This window comes from Trichechus manatus, unplaced genomic scaffold, assembly GCF_000243295.1.
Source record: "Trichechus manatus latirostris isolate Lorelei unplaced genomic scaffold, TriManLat1.0 scaffold00027, whole genome shotgun sequence".
NCBI lineage: Eukaryota > Metazoa > Chordata > Mammalia > Sirenia > Trichechidae > Trichechus > Trichechus manatus.
The window spans coordinates 13,400,756-13,423,083 of record NW_004443963.1 but is presented as its reverse complement, the minus strand read 5'-3'; the positions used below and the strand labels follow the sequence as shown (position 1 = coordinate 13,423,083).

At 53.9% G+C, this 22,328-nt stretch overlaps 1 protein-coding gene across 1 annotated transcript; it reads right to left on the bottom strand.

The window, feature by feature from the left end:
- Positions 1–966: 966 nt before the first annotated feature.
- MCM5 (minichromosome maintenance complex component 5) lies at positions 967–22,073 on the bottom strand. The gene is made up of 17 exons (XM_004373811.2): positions 22,017–22,073; positions 21,617–21,791; positions 19,346–19,472; positions 19,137–19,265; positions 18,155–18,327; positions 15,968–16,123; positions 14,078–14,244; positions 12,290–12,461; positions 11,025–11,136; positions 9,517–9,660; positions 9,100–9,165; positions 8,727–8,903; positions 7,666–7,778; positions 5,563–5,691; positions 4,456–4,598; positions 2,261–2,388; positions 967–1,068 (listed from the first exon to the last, which is right to left on the bottom strand). Exons 2-17 carry the CDS (start codon positions 21,781–21,783, stop codon positions 967–969), a joined length of 2,205 nt encoding a protein of 734 aa, XP_004373868.1. The 5' UTR covers positions 21,784–21,791; positions 22,017–22,073.
- Between the last annotated feature and the right edge of the window lie 255 nt (positions 22,074–22,328).

The following is a 22,328-nucleotide window of genomic DNA, read 5'->3' as shown; positions in this document are numbered from 1 at the left end:
TGATAAACTGAGGGAGGTGGTGGCCCACCTAGAAAGTTTATGGAATCCCAGCACCTCTGCTCTTACCTACTTTGCTGTAAGGCTCAGCATGTTTCCACTGGGCTCTCGCCAACACTGCCCAGCCCTGCCTGGGCCCTTCACTACCTACCAGTTTCTGTCATGGCGTCCCAATGTGTGTCAGAGTAGAACTGTACTCCACAGGGTTTTCAATGGCTGACTTCGGAAGTAGATAACCAGGCCTCTCTTCCAGAGCATCTCTGGGTGGACTCGAACCTCCAACCTTTCAGTTAGCAGCCATCACCCAGCGACTCCATAAACAGCAGCTTACTTATCCTGAGGACAACCCTATAATGCAGGTACTAGTGTCATCCCTGTTTACAGATTAGGAAACTGAGGTACAGAAAGGCAGTCTGACTAGACAACCAGGGTTCTTACCCACCCACTAAGCTGCTGGGTGCCAGCTGAGGCAGGTAAGCTTACACTTTACAAAGCACTTTCACACACAGCGGAGCTTGCTGAATTCTCACACCAGTTAGGAACTGCCTTTATTATCCCCACTGAACAGGTGAAGTGACTTACCCAAGAGCCTAAGGGCAGACCCAGGGCAGAACCAGGGTCTGTCTGGCACCAAGGCCTGTTCTTCCCCCACACCCACCTCACCATGAAGGCAGGCTGGAGGGGGACAGGCCACCAAGTGCAGCAGCCCACAGACATCCAAATACACCCACAGCTTTATTATTTCAGTAAACTCCAAAACCACATTTCCCAGAGCTACGGGGGCAGAGGCCCAGAGGCAGTGAGGCAAGACATGGCCGCTCCTTCCCCCAGGGCATGGTGTCTCTCTGTTCCAGGGCAGAGAGAAGGGCATGTGGGAAGTTTGCAGGGAAGCCGGTGGAGGGAGACGCGACACAGTGCAGGAGGCCGAGGCAGAGGCGTCCACGCAGCAGAGGCATCCACACGGGCAGCTCACTTGAGGCGGTAGAGGACCTTGCGCTGCATGCGATGCTGGATCTCGCCCCGCCGCAGCATGAGCTGCAGGACCTTGTGGATGGCGTGCTCTGGGTATTTCTGCGGAGTACAGGGCTGGATGCAGGAGTGTGCCTCCAAGAGGAGTAGGCGCTGCCTGCCAGGACCCCAAAACACCTGCTGGCTGCCCACAAGGCCCTGTGGAGCCCAAGCACCCCTCTGCTCAAGGGGACTTTACGATTCATAAAAGGCTTTCACGCCCCATCTCCTTTGATAATAAGAATGGATCTTTCCTCTTGAAAGATTAGATAGGAACCTTAGGGGGCAGTGAGTTTGTTAATGGGGAGGAACAACTCAGGGAAAGAAGGTGAGAATGGTTGCACAACTCAAAGAATGTAATCAATGTCACTGAATCGTGCATGTAGAAACTGTTCAGTTGGTATATGTTCTGCTGAGTATATTCTCAACAACAAAATAAATAAAATTAAAAAAGAACACGTCTTTCCTGCACGGCTACTATGTACCAGGCACTTCTAAGTCTTTACATGCTCATCCTCACAACAACCCTGTGCAGCTGGTACTATGATCAGCCCCATTTCACAGGGGAGGAAACTAAGGCACAGAGAAGCTGAGTCACTTGCTCAAGGTCACAGAGCAATTAAGTGGTAGAGCTGGGACTTCAGTCAAGTCCACCTGACTCTAGAACCCAAGCTCTTGACATCCCTAAAGCTCTCAAAGCCTCAGTCTGCTTGCCAACAGTATGGGCGTGAACACCACCACCTGCACGAGGCTGCTCTAGGGATCAACACGAGCTGCTGTAGACAGACGAAAGGGAGCTGGGAGCAGAAACTAGGATGGCCCCTGTGATTTTAAAGACGATGACAAGTTCCCCACAGCTTCTGGAGGGCAGCATCTCCTAAGGATCAACAGCACCCTCCCCATGGGCTCATCCTCCTGCCCCGCCCCCCAGAAAGCCAGGCAATGGGGGAAGGGATAAATGGGAAGAGCTGGGGGAGGCCTAGGTGTGGTTCTACCAGGACCCTCACTACCTCTCTTCCCTCCTACCCCTCCTGGCATAGAAAAAAATGCCCCTCCCCCAACTAAAGCAGTCCCTAGGATAAGTAAAATGGCAGGTCTGGGACAAAGAGAAGACAGGTGTGCACAGGTGTGCAGCTGTCCCACCTCCAACCACCTGCCACCCCCACCCTGGGCCTGGCTGCTGAGCAGATACCAGCGCTGGGTGGGTGGAAGCCCGCAGGAGACCCCCTCTGCCCGTGCCGGCCCCAGGGCCCACCTGCTTGGTGAAGTCCTGGATGATGCTGTGCTCTGACACCTGGGAGCCAATGGCAAAGCGCCGCTTGAGCTGCTTCTCGATGCGGCTCAGCATCTCCTGGTCCTCCTGGCTGGTGAAGCCCTCCACCCCTGCGGTATGCAACGGCGATGGGTGAGGGTCAGGGTGCCGGGCCCTCGGTGTACCCACAGTGAGGAGCCCTCCAGCCTGAGGCGGAACGGCCTGAGGCAGGCCCAGAAAAGGAAATCAGAAGAAGAGGGTCAGGTGCCAGGGGATGCGTGGGCCTCTCTGGGGAGGTGAAGCTGGAGAGCAAGGCAGGCGTTTGGGGAAGGATGCTCCAGGCAGAGGGAGCAGAAGGTGCAAAGGCACTGAGGCAGAGGCGCACCTGACTGGTGTGAAAAGCAGGTCAGGAGGCTGGGGATGCGGCCGCACAGTGGTAACAAGGGCCGGGTCCTATGGGCCCTGGCACAGGTTCTACTTTGATTCTGGTTAGATGAGGAGCCACTGGAGGGCTCTGAAGGAAGGACCTGAGCCGACTTTATAACAAGCAAGAAAAACCTGCAATTGCAGTACATGGATTCCCGCCAGCAGGACGGGCAGCAGGGACCATTTCCCTAGGGAGAAGATCCCCAGATGGAGCTGGAGGGGGCCTTCAGTGACCAGGGAGGGCAGGCTGCCGTAGGGACATCTGTGAAGTGCCCCAAGTACCCCTCAGCAAGCAGGGGCTCATGCTTCCTAACTCCTGCTGCAAGGTCTCCCCTGCTGACCTACCCTGCAGGCACCTTGGTGGTCCAGCTAAGAAGAGGGTGGGGCTGCAGTCAGAGAAGCCCCTGAGCAGGGCAGGGCAAAGTTCACTGCCCTGGGTGGAAATAAGGAGTCTGCAAGGCAAACTCCTACACAGCCTGCAAGGCCCAACTCAACTGTCCTGCTCCCAATCACCCCTGCCCTCTATACCCTCAGCACCCCAGACAGCCCTCCACTAGCAAGCACCCTGTGTGACAGGAAGCCAGAGGGAGGGGAGCAGAGACCAAGCCTCCACCTACCCCACCTGCCTCCCTTACTTCTCCCACTGCTCATCCCCCTTGCTTGCTCTGCTCCAGCCATCCTGGTCTCCGAGCTCCTTGAACGTGCCAAGCCTGCTTGCCCCTCGGGGTCTTGCACTGACCATTCCCTCTGCCTACGATGGTCTTCCCCCAGGGAGCCACACAGCCATTTCACTTCATGCAGGTCCTCACTTAATGTCCCTTCCCGAGAGGCCATCCCTGACCCGCCCATCTGCAACAGCCGCCCCATCCTTCCCCAACACCTGACCCTGCTGCCATTCTCCCCACTGCACTTTCTACCACCTCATCTGGTCTTTGTTTCTTTACTGCCTGTCACTCCCCCACAGGAATGAGAGCTCCACGAGGGCAAGGACTTTGTGATCCCCTCACATTTACGTTCCCAGCTGGAACCCACCCAACGGCTCCACGGGAGAAAGACCTGGCAATCTGTTCCTGTAAAGATACAGTCTAGAAAAACCCTAGGGGCAGCTCTACTTTGTCCTATAGGGTCACTATGAGTCAGAATTGACTCAATAGCACCTAATAACATATACCCAGCCTTGAGAACAGTGCCTGGCAAATACTAAACACCCAGTAGGTATCTGCTGGGGGAACAAATGAACTTATCCAGGAGGGCCTGCACATAATTCGGGCTCAGGGAACGCCTGCTGAAAGGCTGAGCCCCAAGGGGGCAGCATGACTATGGTAGGAAAACACGGGCCTGGGGATCAAGACCTGCATTCTAGCTAAGGGACCGGTGACCTTGGGTCCCACGGAAAAGCCTCTTTGAATGTCTGCTTCCACCCAACCTGAACTCCAGGGGGCAGCTATAGAGTAAATGGGGAAAAGATCTTTGGACACTGAAAAAGGTTACAAGTTCAACATAAGAGAACTTACTGTTGTTCTTAACCAATGATTAAAAATTATAATTATTATTAACGAATTGTGTTCACGAGTCTGGAGAAGAACGGCTTCTTCCCATCTTGGAGGAAAATTGGGGCGGTGGCAGAGAAAATGGGAGAGCGGCTCATTGCCAGAAGGAAGTTCAGAGAAGCAACACAGCCTCCAGGCTCCACCACGTCCAGGCCCAGCCATGAAGCTCCGCTCCAGGGACCCACAAAACCAGGCGGCGCTGTGTCCCCAGCGACTGCTCACCTGACAGGGTGCCAGACAAGGCAGCATCCAACGTGGACACTTGGAAGAGCCTCAGGGCCTCTTCCACATCTGCCTCGGTGGCGAAGGGCTGCAGCTTCATTTTGCTGAGAGCCTCAGCGATGCGCACAATGGCCTCCAGCTGCCTGTGAAGAGTGACGGGATGCTCAGAGCCTCAGTAGCTCTGCCCTCCTCTGCCCCACCTCGAACTCAGAAGGTGCTTACCCAAGGGAGTAAGACTATTGTGGAGGCTGCTAGCTGTTCCCCTAATCTGCCTCCCTTCCCTCCTTAGTAACAGAACCCTAATTTCTATGCCCACCCATGCTGCCCAGCTAAGATTCCCAGCTTCTCCTGAAGCTAGTTGTGTCCGTGTGAATAAGCTATAGTCAGTAAGCTCTAAATCCAAGCATCGAGTGGGAATTCCAGGAAGTGTCCTTAAAAGGTGAACCCTCCTTCCTGACCTGCTGCCTGGAGTGTGGAGTGACTCTGAGCAGCCATTAGACCAGCCCTGGACCACATACCTCCAGAACTTTTTATGTAAGAAAGGAAGAAACTTCCAATTTATTTAGGCTACTTTATGTGAGGTTTCCACTACGCACAGCCAAATCACTTCTATCTAACCAGTGCAGGAGACAGGATTCAAACTAGGTGGGTCCAAGCTCTTAAGCACTCTACTCTGTAAACTCCTAAGAATGAGGAGAGCTAGGAGCTGAGAAAACTGAGGCTCCAGAAGGAAAGCAATTTCCCTGCATTCGCATAATGGACTGGGACCCAGAATCTTCTGACTCCTCGGCCTGGGCATTCCCTTACCCTCTGGTTGTCTAACAGCCCCGAAAGGGGAAGCCAGGCCTATTTCAGAGCAGAGGGCCCCAGGGTTCCCCAGCCTTAAACAAACAAGAAATCACTGAGGCCACTGTTCTCCTCCCCCAAAAGGACTCCTCTCCACCCAGAAGACCTTGCCAAAGGTCTCTCTGTGGGGTCAGCATTGGACCACAGCCCCCGTGCTGGCCACGCACACGCATACACTCACTTCAGCACTGCCCTGGGACCTCTCATCACAGTGAGGAGATCACTCGCCCGTCCACCCAGCGCCACCCTGGGCCCGCTCACCGCACGGTGATGGGGATGCTGGAACGGCGGTCGCTGTCCCTCTCATGCTGACGGGCCCCACTCCGCATGATGATGTAGCGGTTCTTCAGCTTCTCCGCAGCCTCTGCTGACAGACGGGGGCCACACCTCCTGCAGGGCAGTGGGGAGCGGCTGGCGTGAGGCCAAGAGGGAATCCTGGGGCACCCAACCTGTCCCCGGGCCGGTTTGCAGACATGTGCTTTCCCACACGCCCCCGCTGCCTCAGACCGGCTGGTCATCATCATTTAGAAGAGATTTAACGGAAATCTGGGCCGTGGGCAGTTGTCACAGGGATCAACATCAGGAGAAAAGAGCAGGTGGAAGAAAGCCAGTTACAGTTGCAGGAGGTGAAAATCGCCCCTTTCCTCACTGTTGGATGTTGTGTGGTGTTTGCCCTGAGGTGGGCATTGCTGCCTCCCTGCCCAGTGACTAACGAAGGACACGTCACGGGACTGAAGCAGTGTCAGAGGCCACCTGGATGGCGGGCTACCCAGCACTCTAACTCTTCCATCCCTACACACCTGAGGATGTCATGCACTGGTGATCCCAAGAGGCTGGGCAGTGGCTGGTGACCAGGGACAGCAAGCAGGGCAGGCTCTTCCAGGAGGTGGGTGGCAGGGATGTGCAGGTCTGATCAGCATCTCCCCCATCCTAGCCCCTCCATCCTCCTGGCCGACTGGCCATCACGGATTTAGGGGAAGCCTTAACTCATCTGCAGCCCTGGTGGTGCGGTAGTTAAGAGTTCGGCTGCTAACCAAAAGGTCAGCAGTTCTAGCCCACCAACCACTCCTTGGAAATTCAGTGGGGCGGTTCTCCTCTGTCCTATAGGGTTGCTATGATTTGGAATCGACTCAGTGGCAATGGGTTTTTTTTTTGTTTAGCCCATCTAAGAATGAGATGGGCCTGGAGGGAGGGAGAAACCTCCCCAAGGCCAGTCAGGAAATTGGAGTAGAATCCAGAGCTCTCTGATGTGCACGAGCCTCTGAGGACTGAGCGCAGAACCTCGACAAAGACCCAGGAACTGCAGGGCCACTGCAGCGCCATTCACTCCGGCCCAGCTGGGGAGTTAGGGACCTGCCCAACTGCAGCATTTCAGCTGCTCACTGGAGGGCACTTGAAGACCCCTTGACCCTGAGGTTTTAACTCCATCACAAGATAACTGAGGTGTTATGTGTTAAGAAGCTTAGTGTAGTGGCTAAAAGCACAGCCTCTACACGCAGATACCTGGGTTCAAATACTGGCTCCTCCTACATGTGACCACGGACAAATTACTTAATCTTTCTTTACCTCAGCTTTCCCATTTGTAAAACAGAGTAACAGTATACCTGCTTTGTAGGTTTTGGGAAAGGGTTAAAGTTCACTTAAGGAGCCCCTGTGGGGTAGTGATTAAGTGCTTGGCTGCTAACCAAAAGGTCGGCAGTTCAAACTCACCAGCAGCTCCTCTGCAGTAAGATGCGGCAGTCTGCTTCCATAAAGACTACAGCCTTGGAAATCCTATGGGGCAGGTCTATTCTGTCTTATAGGGTTGCTATGAGTCGGAATCAACTCGATGGCAATGGGTTTAAGTTCGTTTATATATAAAACACTCAGAATAATGCCTGGCATGGAGTAAGTACTGTGTAAGTGTTCACTTTTATGATTACTCTGATTGAGCATCTGTGAGAATAATAGAGTTGCAGCTGCCATTTACCTACTATCTACTTGGTACAGGACTATGCCAAGCACTTACTCATTATCTTGTGCAATCCTTACAAAACCCTAGCGAACATCAAGCTGGGGAAAATGAGGCTCAGAGAGCTCAACTGACTTGCCAAGGACACGAAGCCACCCCATGCCCACGACCACCACAATGCCCTGCCTCCCTTCATGTCAAAGTCAAGGGGATCTTACAGACTATCTAAATCCTACCCCCTCGTTTTGGAGATGGGGAAACTAAGGCCGAGTGCTGCTGTGACCTGGACAGGTTGAGGAGGAGCAGAAAGGATTCAGCAGAGCTGAAACCTAAGAAACAGCATCATCTTGGCGTCCTGTGAGAATCAGGGATGCCAGCCAACTCCATCCTGTGGGCCCGCACCCGGGACTCACGCTCGGCAATAGGCGATAAACTTCTTCAGTGTGGCCAGGTCGATCTCTCCCTCCACAGCCTGTGTCTGTGTCAGCGCACTCACGTGCAAAGTGATGACGTGTTTGGCCAGCATCTGAGGGCCAGAGGGATACTGGGTCAGCCCACAGGCCATTCTAAGCCTGGGTCTCAACATAGGCAGGGATGGGATAGCTGATGGAGCCGGGAAAGGCATTCAGACCTCAGGGACATGCCACCTGCTTGCTCACACCAGCCCCCCTTCTTCTGAGAAGAGCACCTGGACTTCCCTTCAGAGAGATCCTAGCGCTCCTGCTTCTCCTGGCCCAGTCATCGTGGCTCAGGTGGGGCTCTGCCCATCCACTCACAGGGAGGCGGGCATATGGCCATGCCCAGCCAATGAGAACCATAGTCTCTGCTTCAGGGTGGGGTATCTGATCTGATGTGAGCCAATGAAAGTCCAACGTGGGACTTTCACTAGAACTAATGGAAAAGAAGTCTCTCTTTCCTTGGGGACTGTGCAACTGGTAAGACAAAATCCAGGAGTTGCCTGGGGCCATCTTAGCCACCGCAGAGGAGAGGCTGCCTGAGAACAAAGCCTCTACCAAGGAAAGCAAAGCCCAGAGACAGTGACAGAGGGATCCCTGACAATGCTGTTTGAGAACTCGGATCCAGCTGGGCTTGAAGCCAGCACACCACTGGTCCTGTTGATTACACAGGCCATTAAGTTCTTTCCTTTCAGAAATTTACCATCCAGGCTGCAGTTCTATTACTTGTAACCAAACATCCTTATAATCGAGTCCAGCTCCTCCTTTTCATCTACAAGGAACTGAGGCCTGAATCACACACACACTACTCAGGGCAGAGGCAGATCAGACTCCCAGGCCCCCTGCGACCCACACACACCGTGCCCTATATGCTCCCCACTTTGTGGCTATATCTGACGGCTCGGCAACCCCCACCCTCCCCGCCCCAGGCCCAGCCCTTACTTGCCCTCTTCCAGAACTGAGAGCCTGCAGCCGGGCCCTGAGCACCCTGCGGCCACCCACCCCACCCCCAGACGCACCATGTCCCTCTCCTCATTGTGCTCATCTTTGACGATGAAGATCATGTCGAAGCGGGACAGGATGGTGGGCATGAAGTCGATGTTGTCCTCCCCCTTGGTCTCGTCCCAGCGGCCGAACACTGAGTTGGCAGCAGCCAGGACGGAGCAGCGGGAGTTCAGGGTGGTGGTGATTCCAGCCTGAGGGATTCAGAGGAGACGATAGCGATCCTGGGATGTGTCACCTCCTCCCCCAGATTCTAGACCTGCTGTCACCAGCAGAGGCCTGGGCCGACAGCCTGAGGCTGGGGCCCCTGATCCTGGCACCTCACGGCACCTGAGCACAGCCGGACTGGCCTGGGCCAGGAAGACAGGGCTTGCCGGGAGGGCTACTCACCTTGGCGATGGAGATGGTCTGCTGCTCCATGGCTTCATGGATTGCCACGCGGTCGTCTTCTCTCATCTGATTGGGGAAGAGAAACGTCCATCAGACTCACCCAGGCAAGGGGGACAGGGCAGCAATGGCAACAAGAACACCAACAGCAGCCACCATTCCTGAGCACCAACTCCTGCTAGGCCAGTGCCAGGAACTGCGTCATCTCTAATCATGGTGACGACTGTGGGCTTGGCTCTCCTCTCCTCATTCTCCAGCTATGGAGACCGAGACTGGGAGAGGTTAAGCAACTTCCCACCATTACCCTACAAGCAACCAGAGGCCTCTGGAGCCAGCTCAGAGGGTGTTTCTGCTGGGCACAGGAAGACACATGTCCCAGGCCCACACCCACTGGGCACCGCCTCACCTTGTCAGACTCACCTTGTCAAACTCATCGATGCAGACGACTCCACCGTCAGCCAGGACCATGGCTCCGCCCTCCATGATGAAGTTCCGGGACGAGGGGTCCCTCATCACTGAGGCCGTCAGGCCAGCTGCACTGCTACCTTTCCCAGATGTGTACACCTGGGTGAGGGGACAGCAGACGTCAGGGCCCAACACCAGCTCCACTCTTTCACCCCGCTGGGTTGAGGGCTCCGAAAGTTAAGGTTCATCCACAGTCACACAACAGAGCTCAAGGCTCCTACCCATGTTACTCCCTCTGGAATGAGGAGGCCGCTCTGGGCTTCAGTCTGGCCTAGACGTCCTCCTGGGGTGTTCTCTCCAGCACCTTACTGGAGCCTCACCACAGCCCTAGGAAGGGGCCAGAGGGACCCAGCACACAGATGAGCAAATAGGCCCACAGAAGAGGAGAGACGCTCTTCATGCTGGACCCAGAGCTGGGCGGGGCCTCCTGACCCCTAGCTAAAGGTTTCCCCCATGCTAAGTCCCTTGTCATTTTTGTATAGACCTGCCCTGTCCAATAGTTACCACACGAAGCACTTGGAATGCAGGGAGAACAAACTGAGATATGCTTCAGTGTGAGGTACACAAGGATTTCAACAACTTAGTGCTAACATAAGAATGTACTAATTAATGCTTTTTTTTATATTGAAGTACATGTTAAAATGGTAATATTTTGGATATACTGGGTTAAATGGAATAAATTATTAAAATTATTTTCACTTGTTTTTTTTACTTTTTTTAATGAGGCAGCCAGAAAATTATAAATCACCTATGTGGCTTGCATAGTTCACACGACATTGCCATTGGATGACGCTGGTCGAGAAAACCCAACATACTTCATGCCCAAAGACTCCCCGAGTCCACACTGACCTGTTCCACTGACAAAGGTGGTCACCTCCCCACCCTCTGCTAGTCCTCCCAGACCACTGTCAATGCACCAGAAGGCACAGGTGAGCAGACACTTGGGTTCAAATCCCCATTCCAGTACTTACTAGCTGCAGGACCTTAGGGCAAGACACTTAACTATGCTGTGCCTCAGTTTCCTTTTCTTTATCCATAAAATAGGGGTAATCACACTTACCTCATGGAGTTAAGGATTACATGAGTGCATATATGTAAAGCACTTAAAGAAGTGTCTGGCCCGTTATTCAGACTATTATTATTATTTAGCAGATGGATAAACTAAGGCTCAGGGTGATTAGGTGACCTTCCTCAAGGTCCACAGCTGATTCCTAGCCAGGCTGAAATGTAAACCCTCTCTTGACTCTCAGTCCAGTGCTCCTGCCCCAAACCTACACACACCAGTGGTTCCCTTCTTCTCTCCTCCTCTCTGCCATGCTGACAGCAGCCAGGAGCAGTGAGGAAGAAATTCTGGGTAAGCCAGCCCACGAAAGGTGTCCCAGGACCCATTGGCCTTGCCCTACAGACAGCTTCCTCCCTGTGGGGCAGCAAGGCAGAGAGAAGGCTTGCCCTGGGCCACTCACCCCGATGGGAGAACACTTCTCCACAAACTTCAGAAGCTGGGACTTGGCGGTCCCAGGGTCCCCCAGCATCAACAGGTTGATGTCTCCTCGGCGAGTGAGTCCGTCAGGGAGCCTGGGGAGCACAGTTAGATGGACAAGGTGACAATCCATCCAGGGGCAGGGGCTCAGAGCCAGCGGGAAGACGGGGGAGAGCAGGGGCTCTGGCTGAGACCCACCTCCACAGCCACCTCTTTCGTCCCCTAGCCATGGTAAGCCTCACCTAAAGACAGAGCAGGATAAAACCTGCCTTCCACGGGAGGGCGGGTCAAAGGGAACGGCACTTGTGGCTGTGCCCGGGCACACACAGTGGGCATGCACAGTGAACATCCTCTCAGGGGGAGTGAAGAGGGGTGCTGCAGCGGGCTGTCACAGCACAGTGGAACGGGCAGTATGAGGGCAGGCTTCCAGCTCCACATATGACTTCAAACAAGTCCCTTTAGCTCCCCCCATGCCTCAATTTTCACATCCATAAAATGCATACAATAGCATCTTTCGCACAGGGTGGTTATGGAAACTGACTGGGTTTCAGACACAGAAAGCGCTTAAAAGAATGTCTGGCACATAATATGAACTCAGTTAATGTTTTAAAAACAAAAACAGTCGCTGTCGAGTTGATTCAAACTCATGGCGCCCCCATGTGTGTCAAAGTAGAACTGTGCTCCATAGGGTTTTCAATGACTGATTTTTTGGAAGTAGACCACCAGGCCTTTCTTCCAAGGCCCTTCTGGGTGGACTCAAACCTCCAACCTTTTGTTTAGCAGTCAAGTGTGTTAACCATTTGCACCACCCAGGCACTCACAGTAAACATTAGCTATTGATGATAATAATGTTACTATTTTCTATAGTTCTATTTTTTATAGTTTCAAAAGCACTTTCTTATAGTTTCAAAAGGACAAAGGACGGCCTGAGTGTCTGATTTTTCACCTATTTAATTCACAGGGACACTCGGGTTCAGGGAAGTGGTGCTCTGTACCCAGGTCACACACTAAGTGAGGAGCAGAGCAGAGACTTCATCCGCTCCTGACCCTAAGCCAGTGCTCTCCCCACTGCACTTGCCGGCCGGGTTCCCCACCCACCCTCCAGTCAGGCTGACGGCCAGGAAAGATCCCGGAGGAGGAGCAGGGCCAAGGGTCCCAGGAAAAATGAAAAGACCATTCAAGTCCTTCTGTGGCCAAGTCGCCAGCCCCCACCCCAGACCCCAGTGGTCCATGGGCCCAGCTCCCCACCTCTTTCGGGAGCCCCCAAAGAGCAGGCAGGCGATGGCCTTCTTCATGTCCATGCCCCCAAAGATGGAAGGGGCGATGCTCTTGGAGATGAGCTCGTAGATGTTGGGCAGGGTAGCCAGGCGGCGGAACTCCTCCTCCTCCTGCGGGGTTATAGCACCCGCAAAGCTGCGGCCTGCGGGGGCAGGAGAGGGAGGCACATGAGGGCCGTGAGGGGGCCAGCTCACCGGCCTCCCAGAGGGCACAGCCTCAGCCTGAGTCAAGGCAGAGGCCTCAGTTCTCCCACTCAGCCCTGGCCTCTCAGGAGTGGGCCTGGTGTGTTCCAGAGCCTAGAGAGTAAGGGGAAGGGGGGGTGGTCCAAGATATCAGAGGGCCAGGTTGTGTAGGCCCTTGGGGACCGCCGGAAGGCCTTTCGTTTAACAGAGAGAAATGAAGCCATTTCAGACAAGCAGTGACATGATGTCTCTGGTTCTAACAGCATCAGTCGCTCTGGCTGCTGTGTGGAAAAGAGGACACAGGGGCAGGGCAGAGGCCCGGAGACCAGTGAGGAAGCCTGGCAGTAATCCAAGGTCAAGATGGTGGGGGCTCGGACCAGGGTGGATGTGGTGAGGAGGGTGAGGAGCAAAAGTCAGACCCTGGACATATCTGAAGGTGGAGCTGCCAGGTGTGCCAACAGGTGAGATGTGGGGGACGACAAGATGAGGGATCAAAGATGATGCTGAGATTTTTTGCTTAATTAACTGGAAGAATGGAGTGGGCATTAGCTGAGAAGGAAAGACAGAGGAACCAGCTTGAGAGGGTGGGAGAATGAAGGAACTCGGCTTTGGATGTGTTGGGCTTGAGACGCCTCATAGACACTGACACGCCAGCAGTTGGATAGGAGGGTCTGGGTATGGGGAGAAATCCAGCTAGAGACAGAAATCTGTAACTGCCAGCATCGAGGGGTTACAAGCTGTGAGCTGAGATGAGTTACCAGAGAATGAGCACAGAGGTCCATGAACTAAGTCTGGGGACCCTCCCCTTCAAATTAACTCACTGCAGCCAGTGTGGATGTAAAAGTGAAAAGCCTTGCAGCGGCTCCCCCCGGCCTCAGGTGAGAGCACAAGTCCTCACCTTGGCATTCAAGGCCCTTTACGTGGCTCTAGCCCACTCGTCCCTGCACCCACTCAGCATCCCATCCAGACCAGGGGCTTCACCCGCTCAAACCACCCCTGTTCCGCCTGGAAGATCCTATCCTCCACATCCTGCCATCCTTCAAACCCAGCCCCCACACAAGGCTCTTGCCACTTTCACCTTCTCTGACCTGCTGTAGCACTGCCTGGAATCACACCTGACACCACCTCACCCTGCCCTGTCCCCCAGCAGGTTCACTGCCATTGTCTCATTTCTCCAACTGGGCTCCGAGCTCCTCTCTGCCTGAAGCCTGCATTCCCCTCTTGTGCCTCTCCTGTGGGAGTGATCCGGGGGTACGGCACTCAGGAATCCTCCACTGCTCTGACTCGAGTCCTTCAGCCTTGGTCCTGCATTTAGGCAAGCACCATCAGCCCAGAGCCCACAGCACGGACTGACAGGCGGACGCTCCAGGGAGACAAGTTTTTGCTTAACATAAAGATGAACATTCCAGCAGCATGAGCAATGCAAGGAGGTCCTGGCTACCTCTTGAGGTCACGAGCTATCTGTGAAGGGAGGTGAGCAAGCACAACCTTGGCAGGGCCGAGCCAGGACCCCAAAGCCAACTCACCAGAGCCATCGGTGTCTACCTGGATGCCCAGGACCCCAAAGCCAACTCACCAGAGCCATCCGTGTCTACCTGGATGCCCAGGACCCGGATGTAGGAGCTCCGGATGCCCACACCCACCCTGTCGTAGCCCCTTCTGGAAGTCAGGCCAAACTTCTTGATGGAGTAGATGCCCATGATGGTGACTCTGTTCCCAGGGACAACTTTGTCACACAGGTACCTGAGAGAATGAGGACAGGGGAGGAGAGAGAAAAGAGGGTGAGAGCCTGGTGGGGGCAGAAGTCCCGGATTTACTCATCCCCATCATGCTCACAGCCCACCTGAGCATCTCTGCTTGACTCACCTCCATCCCACTCCATCCAGTGGAGCCCAAAGAAGGGGTCCCTCTGTCCTTCATCACAACCCACCCCATCCTTAGATGGCTCATTGCTTAGAGGACAGTGATAACAACCCCTGGTTATGGCAGCAGCCAAACAGGAAGGCAGGTGGCGGCCTGCCCCTCCAGCTGCTTTCTCGAGCTCCTGTGCTATGTTGGCGGGGGCTGGGGGGAGGCTCAGTGCTGCCACCCCAGCCCTTCAGAAGCCCCAGCTTCATGCTATCTGCTGTCAGACTCGTCACGTGGCTCCCAGTGGCCATCTCAGGAGAAGCCTTCCTCCTCATTCTCTCCCAGCCTCCTGGCCTGGGCCACTCCCATTGCTGCTGCTCCATGAGCTCAGCCAAGTCAATCTGCCTCTGAGTTTTCATTCTTGACAAAATAAAATGTTAAAACATGATCCCTTCCAGCCAGAGCCAGTGTGGCACAGAAGCGACACTTGGACCGGTACTGCACTCTGACACTTAGAAGCGGTGTGACCTCAAGGAAGTCACTGGGCCTCCCAGGGTCTGTTTCTTCATCTCTCAGCTAAGGGATAATAAAGCAATCTGGCCTGCCTCTACGGCTGTGGGATCAGGGGAGGTAACAGGTACCATGGTACTTAATAAACCAGAGTCACAGCTCCACAGAGGATCTTAACCACCATTTGTAACATTCTATGGGCATCCAACGCCTCTCTTTGTATATCCTACTTTTTAAACTTCTGGATCATGTGCCCCTTGGAGAACAATCTATTACATACTGATTAATATTATCTAATAATCTAATATATAACCTAATAAATACTTCATTTGTGCCCAGAATCGTGCACCTGATGTGCATTTTCCAATTTAAATATCACAGCAGAGACAGACTATATCCCCATTCTGCTGATGAGGAATCTGAGTCTCAGCAAACTCAAATAACTCGCCCTGGAGTCTGACTCCTACAAACTCTACTGCCACCGATGAAGCTACTGATAGTTAGGGACTGGCTCCTCAGAAAAAATCACACACACAGAACATCTGCATGCAACTGCAGGGTGTCCAAGTCCAGGGTAAGAGGCCTAGTCAAGGCTCTCCAAGCCTTCCTCCCAGGTTTCTGAGGGAACCTGGCTCAGCTCCCTCTGCAACTTACTCAGGAAATCCAAGGGCAACATCTTAACAGAAAGCCCTGGGGAACAGGTATGGTGTGGGAATGCCCAACTGGGAAGAGGCTTTCCAGCCGCTGGTTACTGAGCTATGCCACCCTGGGCCTCCCAGTCCTAAGACGGCTGGAGAGATACTTCTACAGTGGCTTTGGAAAGCAACAGACGTAGGCTCGAAACCCAGCTCCTCCACTCACTAAGCCAGTTAGCATCTAAAAGTTACATCCCTTCCTCTGCAAAATGGGGGCTGAGGTGCCTCCTGTGGGTTACGGGAAGACGAGAGATGAGAAGAAACGTACGGGAAGCACCAGGCGCGGCACAATTACTAGGAAACTAGCCATCACCTCCTCCCTTTTTCTCCCAGGGCCCACCAGACCCCAGACGACCCACTGACGAATTGCACCAGCACGTGGCTCAGGGACGCACCGGCCCTGCCCACCCCACCTGTCGCAGTACAGCTGCATGTGTCTGGGCATCTCTCCATGCGGCACCGCGTCGGGCAACTCTTGCAGCTTCAGGGTCTGGAAGTCTACGCATTTGCACTTGTCAGGCATAATGAAATACGGGTCCAGAGGGCACTTGGGACGCCCAGCCTGATCCCTGCGTGGGGGAAAGTCAGAACCCGATCACCATGAATCTGCAACAGGACGTGACCAGCAACAGGACATGACCGACAACAACCAAAGGGATCCCCAAGGTGAGCTGGGAAAGGCCCTAAACAGAGGCCTGCTCTGTGGTGGCCGAGTGCTGGGTTAGGAGTCAGGAAAACCTCTGGAGCCTGACTTGTGTTAACTTGCTGAGCGGCGGCAGACAAGTCACACTCTAGTCCCCTCATGGGGTCCCAGGTCCCCATAGGGAAACCAAACCATTGAGTCGATCCTGATTCATAGTAACCCTATATGACAGATGAAAACTGCCCCACAGGGTTTCCAAGCCTGTAAATCTTTACGGAAGCAGGCTGCCACATTCTTCTCCCACAGAGCAGCTGGTGGGTTCAAACGGGCGACCTTGTGGTTTGCAGCTGAGCGCTTAACTACTGCGCCACTAGAGGCTAGACTATCAATCACCTTACTAACCCCTCACTTAAATCCCAAGATATTTTCCAGTGAGATTCTAAACACCTCTAGACCATTCTCAGGCCTCTATATAAAATTCTAGCCATTATTCAACAAGTATTATAGAAAAGCATCTACCATGTGCCAGGCATTATTCTAGGCGCAGGAAACAAGCAGTGTGCAAAAAGTACCTGCTCTTATGGAGCTTCAGTTCTAGTCAGGGGAGACAGAAAATGCTAAGAAGCAAATAACCACATGACAACAGGCAGTGCTACATGCTGTGAAGAAAAGTAGGCAGGTACGAGAGAGTAGCCAGGTATGTGTGCACATGTGTAACGTGGTGGGTCAGGGGAGGCGCCTCTCGTGAGGTGACACTGAGGAGTAACCTGAAGGGAGAAATGAGAACGCAGGTTGTGGAAGTCTGAGGAAGAACGTTCCGGGCAGAGGAAACAGCAAGCACAAAGGGGCCGAGCGTGTACTTGGTGTGTGCTTGGCGTGTTCAAGGGGCAGTCAGGAGGCTGTGCAGCTGGGGCCCAGTGAGAGGGAGGAGTGGGCAGGCAAGGCAGGAGGGAGCTGGGGGCAGACAGGGCTGCAAGAGGACTTCACTGTGGGTGAGATGGGAAATGATTGAATAGCTTGCAGTTTGGAAGGGTCATGCTGGCTGCTGGGTGGAGGATGGACTGCGGGGGACAAAGGTGGACACAGGGGGACCAGGGAGGTCACCACACTGTTTCAGGTGAGAGACAACAGCATGGAGCAAGGCAGATGTGCCAGAGGTGGTAAGATATGGTCCAATCCTCTGCACATACATCTGGCGACAGCCAAAAGGATGGTTTAGATGCAAGATGGGGAAAAACATGAGGCCAAGGATTTGGGTCTGAACACGTGAAAAGATGGTGTTTGGTTGGCGGTGGGGATGCAGGAGGGACAGGTCTGGGGACAGGATGGCAATTAGTTCCATTTGGGCTGCATTCAAGACTGTAATGCCCATTAGATGCCCACATGGGATGTCTGCAGGCTGCTGGACAGACCAGTATCATGGTCAGCGGAGATACCCATGCGTAGTCTCTACAAACTGACAGTATTTAAAGCCTGAGATCACCTAGGGGTGAGTGTAGAAACAGAAGTGGAGGGCTGAGCCCTGGGGCACAGCAATGCCTAGGTCAGGAAGCTGAGGAGGAACCGGCAGAGGGAGCCAAAACTCTGTGAAACTAACGCAGTCACAGGCATCAAATGAGCAACTACGGCTGGGATCATGCGGCAGGCTGGATGTGGCCAGCAAGCCAGCTTGCTGACCGCTATAGAAGATTCCAGGTAGGCATTTCCTCCTAGCGTGCTTTTCCCTCCCAACCCTGGGTTCCCGGCACAGGTTGTCTGGGCATCCTAGTGGGGGCAGAACTCACCAATGCAGAGGGACACCACTCCCTGTTCATCACCCCAGGCCCCAGGGCTCAGCTCTGTGCCAATCCCACAGGGCACGCCCCCTGCCCCAGCCCTTCCCAGGGGGTCTCTAAGCAGCTACTGGTCGTGCTCTGATGTCCCTTCCAGCCTCACAGACCCCCCGAGGCCCACTCACGTGTTGCACTTCCTGGGCAGGGCGTAGCCCTCCAGGCCGGGCCGCATGGCGATGTTGGTGATGGTGTTACGGCAGCTGCGGCACTGGATGGAGATGCGGGTGGCCTTGGCCCGGACCGCTGAGGCTGCGATGACGATACCAGGGATCTTCACCAGGTGCGACATGGTGTCTGACTGCAACAGAGCCACAGGAAGAGATGCTGGTTAAAGGGAGTCGAGGTGGTGATGGTTGAACAGTATGATGAACACATTTCATGTCAGTGAACTGCATCTGTGAAGACTGCTGAAATGGTAAATGATTTGCTACCTGTGTATTGACCACAATTTTTAAAAAATTATTTGAAAAAAAAAAAAGGGGAGTCAGGGAGCATCTGAAACATGCTAGGGAATGTCCTGTGCAGGGGCCAGGGGAAGGGGCACAGAGCTGCAGGGTGGGCCACAGCTCTTCCATTCAGCTGAAAACCTGTTTGCTGAGTGTCCACCCAGTGGACCCGGTCCAGAACCAGACTGCTCTCAACACAGGGTTCAGAGGAGCCTCAGGTACGGTCCCTGCTTTTAAGGACCTCATATCACGTCAGATGTCACCCCCTCAAAGGAGCCTTCTCTATCTTTTCCAGAGGGGTCTCCCACATTTTCTCTCTCATCACCCTCTTGATTTCTTTCCTTGAGTTTATGGCCATGTGACATTCCATCATGTATGATGTTGACTGGTACACTCTGTCTCCCCCGCTGGATGTAAACTCCGTGAGGGTGGGAGAGTGTCCATTCAGTTTGTCATTGTTTCTCCAGGACCTAACGCAACTCCTTGCCCACAGGAGGAGCTCAGTAAGCATTTGTCCCACAAGTTAGTTTTACAGAGGAGGAAACCAGCTCAGAAAGGTGGAGTGACTTGGCAGGGTCACACAGCTGGTGCCCAGGCCTGCCCCTCTCTCCACCATGCAGTGGCTGCCGCCACCCTCAGACTGGCCCCTACACAGACCCACCTTCAGGCTGCGGATGCTGGACGGGCTGGCATCAGACTTGAGCATGACCTGGATGTCCTGGAGCACCTCCTCACCGGTGGGCCGGGGCCGGGTCACCTCATCAGCCACCTCCTTGGCAGCTTCCTCTAACTGGAGAACAGGAAGGGGACAGGCTGTTAGTGATAGGACAGGGCCTGCCCTGGGAGGCTCAGGGATAAGGTCCCACTCACCAGCTGCAAGTGCTCAGCTGGCTGCTTATACAAGTAGTCAGCCAGGTCCTCATCAAAGCTGGCCAGATCCTCCATCTCCACCTCAATCCAGTACTCGCCCAGGTTGTAATGCCGCTTGAGTTCATCCCTGCAGTGGGCGGATGCGGAGAAGGGGAAAGCAACAGTGGCTGAGGGGTACCTGCACATCAGCATCTCCCGCAGCGCAGCCACCACAGCCGCACCCTCCTCTTCCCAAGCACACATCTCATTCCACGTCACTCCGTTCTCTAACCCTACAGAGGCTCCCCAGTGCCAACAGAGGCATCCTCCAAAGAAAGCTCCATGGAGGCAGCCACAAGATACTTGAAGGGTGTTTAAATGCTCGAAGATGGGGTTCTGCACAGGTCAGCTGGGCAGACATTCACTGCAAACTCATTGCAGGACTCCTCGGAGACTTTAACTCACTCTTGAAAGCTAACCTCAAACTTGGAGGCTCCGTGGCAGCAGGGACCTTGCCTGTCTTGTCAACCACCAGACACTTTCTACAGAGCATCCCATGGAACTACTGTTCTAAGAACACATTTTGGGGACCACTGACCTAAGCATAGCCTGCTGCCTAGCCTCATCTCAGGACCCGTTCTCTTCTACCTTTTGTCCAGGAGCCATATCAAACCGTCAGCCTGTCCCTGAAAGCCCCTTGTATAACAGGCTGTCCATGCAATCACTCCTACCTGGAATGCCTTCCACTCCTGAAACAACTCCCTCGGCTCAACAGTCAACTCAGACTTCAGCTCCTTCCTCTGCCTTCCACTTCCTCCACTGAGGCAATTATCACCTTGTAATTTATTTGTGGGCCTCTATGCCCTGCCTTACTGACTTAGGAGCTTCTTGAAGACAAGTAGTGTCTTTCCATCTTTGTATCTCAGTGTTTAGCACTGTGCCTGACACATAGCTGATGGTCCATGTTAACAGTGTGTAAATAAATGGAGCAAGGAATGGCTATACCCATTTTACTAATTAAGAAACTGAGGCCCAGAGAGACTATCCCTTGGAAGTCACTCAGCTAATAACTGGTTGGGTCCAATCCTGGACCAGACTTTAACAAACTCATGTTCTCTACATTTTAAGATCTCCAGGATAGGGGCTGGGCCTACAATGATTCAACAAGATGTCACTGGGTTGTACATGGACTGGGAGCAGGGACCTTGTCCATTGTCTAGCTTGTCTGGTGCTGTGGCCTAGCACCTGGGACAGCGTCCAGCACGCAGTAGGTGCTCAGTTAATATACAAGCAGTCCCCGGGTTATGTACAAGTTCCAGGTTACCAACGAGATCCATTCCTAAGTGTGTCTTTAAGAATTTGTAGGTAAGTCAGAACCCAGAGCTAGGGCAGGCTGGGAGTGGCACACGGCATTCCCTTCCCTCTGATGCCTGGGTCCTGTGCTCGGTTCTTATTTAGCCTTACTTCCCTGGTGACGCAGTGGTTAAGAGCTCAGCTGCTCACCAAAAGGTCGGCAGTTCAAATCCACCAGCTGCTCCTTGGAAATCATATGGGGCAGTTCTACTCTGTCCTATAGGGTCACTGTGAAATTGGAATGGACTCCACGGCAACCAGTTTGGTTTAGTGCAAGAAAAAGCTCGAAGCGTTTTCAGTGATTTAAAAGCTGCACGTGCAGCAAGTGAAGGTGATTGTGATGAAGAATTTGGTGACTGTGATGACAAATTTGTTGTGAGTAGGGGTTGGTTCAACTGTTTCAAAGTGACGGCAAATTTATATAACATTAAAGGGCAAGTACCAGTTGTCTGTGAGTCTGACATTCATAACCCAGGGACTTACAGTAAGTTGCAATACTGAATGGATGAATGCATGAATGAGTGAACGGAACCATAACTACCATCTTCACCATTTACACTCACGGACAACCTGAGTTTACAAGGTAACACAGAGATTACCTGGAAGAACGGTAAGAAGCACATGAACAAGAAGCAAGACCTGTCTCTGTCCAAGCGGCCCTAACTGGGTTGTTGGCGGCCCACTCAACAGGCGACGCACCCAAAAACTAACTTCACCTATAAAATATACAAAACCACAGTGGAAAAAGTACTGCTGAGACCAAAATCCCTGTGACCCAAGTGATTCGGCTCTCTGGTCCTGTTTCCCATCTCTACTCAGACTGTCTACGACACTAAAGGGCTCTGAGTGAAGTGTAGCCAGACATGGTCTGTTTCCCCGCAGCTCCGCAGCAGGGGGGTTGAAGATGCATCTCTCCTCCAGTCCCTTTCCAGTGCGCACCTGTATTTGAAGGTGAGGCCGGTACGGTCGGTGCCCACTCTGTACTGTCTCAGGAACTCCTTGAAGCGTCTCTGCAGCTGAGACTTGCGGGCCTGCCCCTCATCGGCCCCAGGGTCCCCCCCGAAGCTGTCGCTGTAGAAAATGCCAGGGTCGTCGAAGCCCGACATGACTGCACCTGACAGAGGAATAAAGAGCTAGGGCGGGCTGGGAGCGGTGCGCGGCATTCCCTCCCCTGCGATGCCTGGGTTCTCTGCTCAGAACGAGAAGCGGGGATGTCTCGGCTCTGAGTGGGGGTGAGCGTGACGCCCGTCCCCCTCCCGGAGCCCCACCTCCACTGAGACCCAAAGTGCAGATGCCAGCAGACCTCCGTGGGTTGGCTGCCTAGTCCCACCTGCCTCACCTTTCCCTTCCCGATCTCCACGGACCTCTGGAGACAAGAAACTCCACGCTCCGCCGCCGAGTTTCGCGGGAAAAACGAGACGGCGCGTTCGGAAGCCGCGGCCGCTGCGCCGCTATTGGTTCGCCGGGGCCCCGCGGCCAGCGATTGGGCCACTCTGCGACCCATGATCAAACCCCAGGCCACCTAGCCCCACCTCCCTCAGAAGATGATTGGCTGTGAGGAGCATGACGTAAGGCCTCGCCTTCTTCCGGTCTCCATTTTGTGTGCGGGGCAATTAATTTGGCGCGAAACTTCTGACTGGGAAGGGAGCGG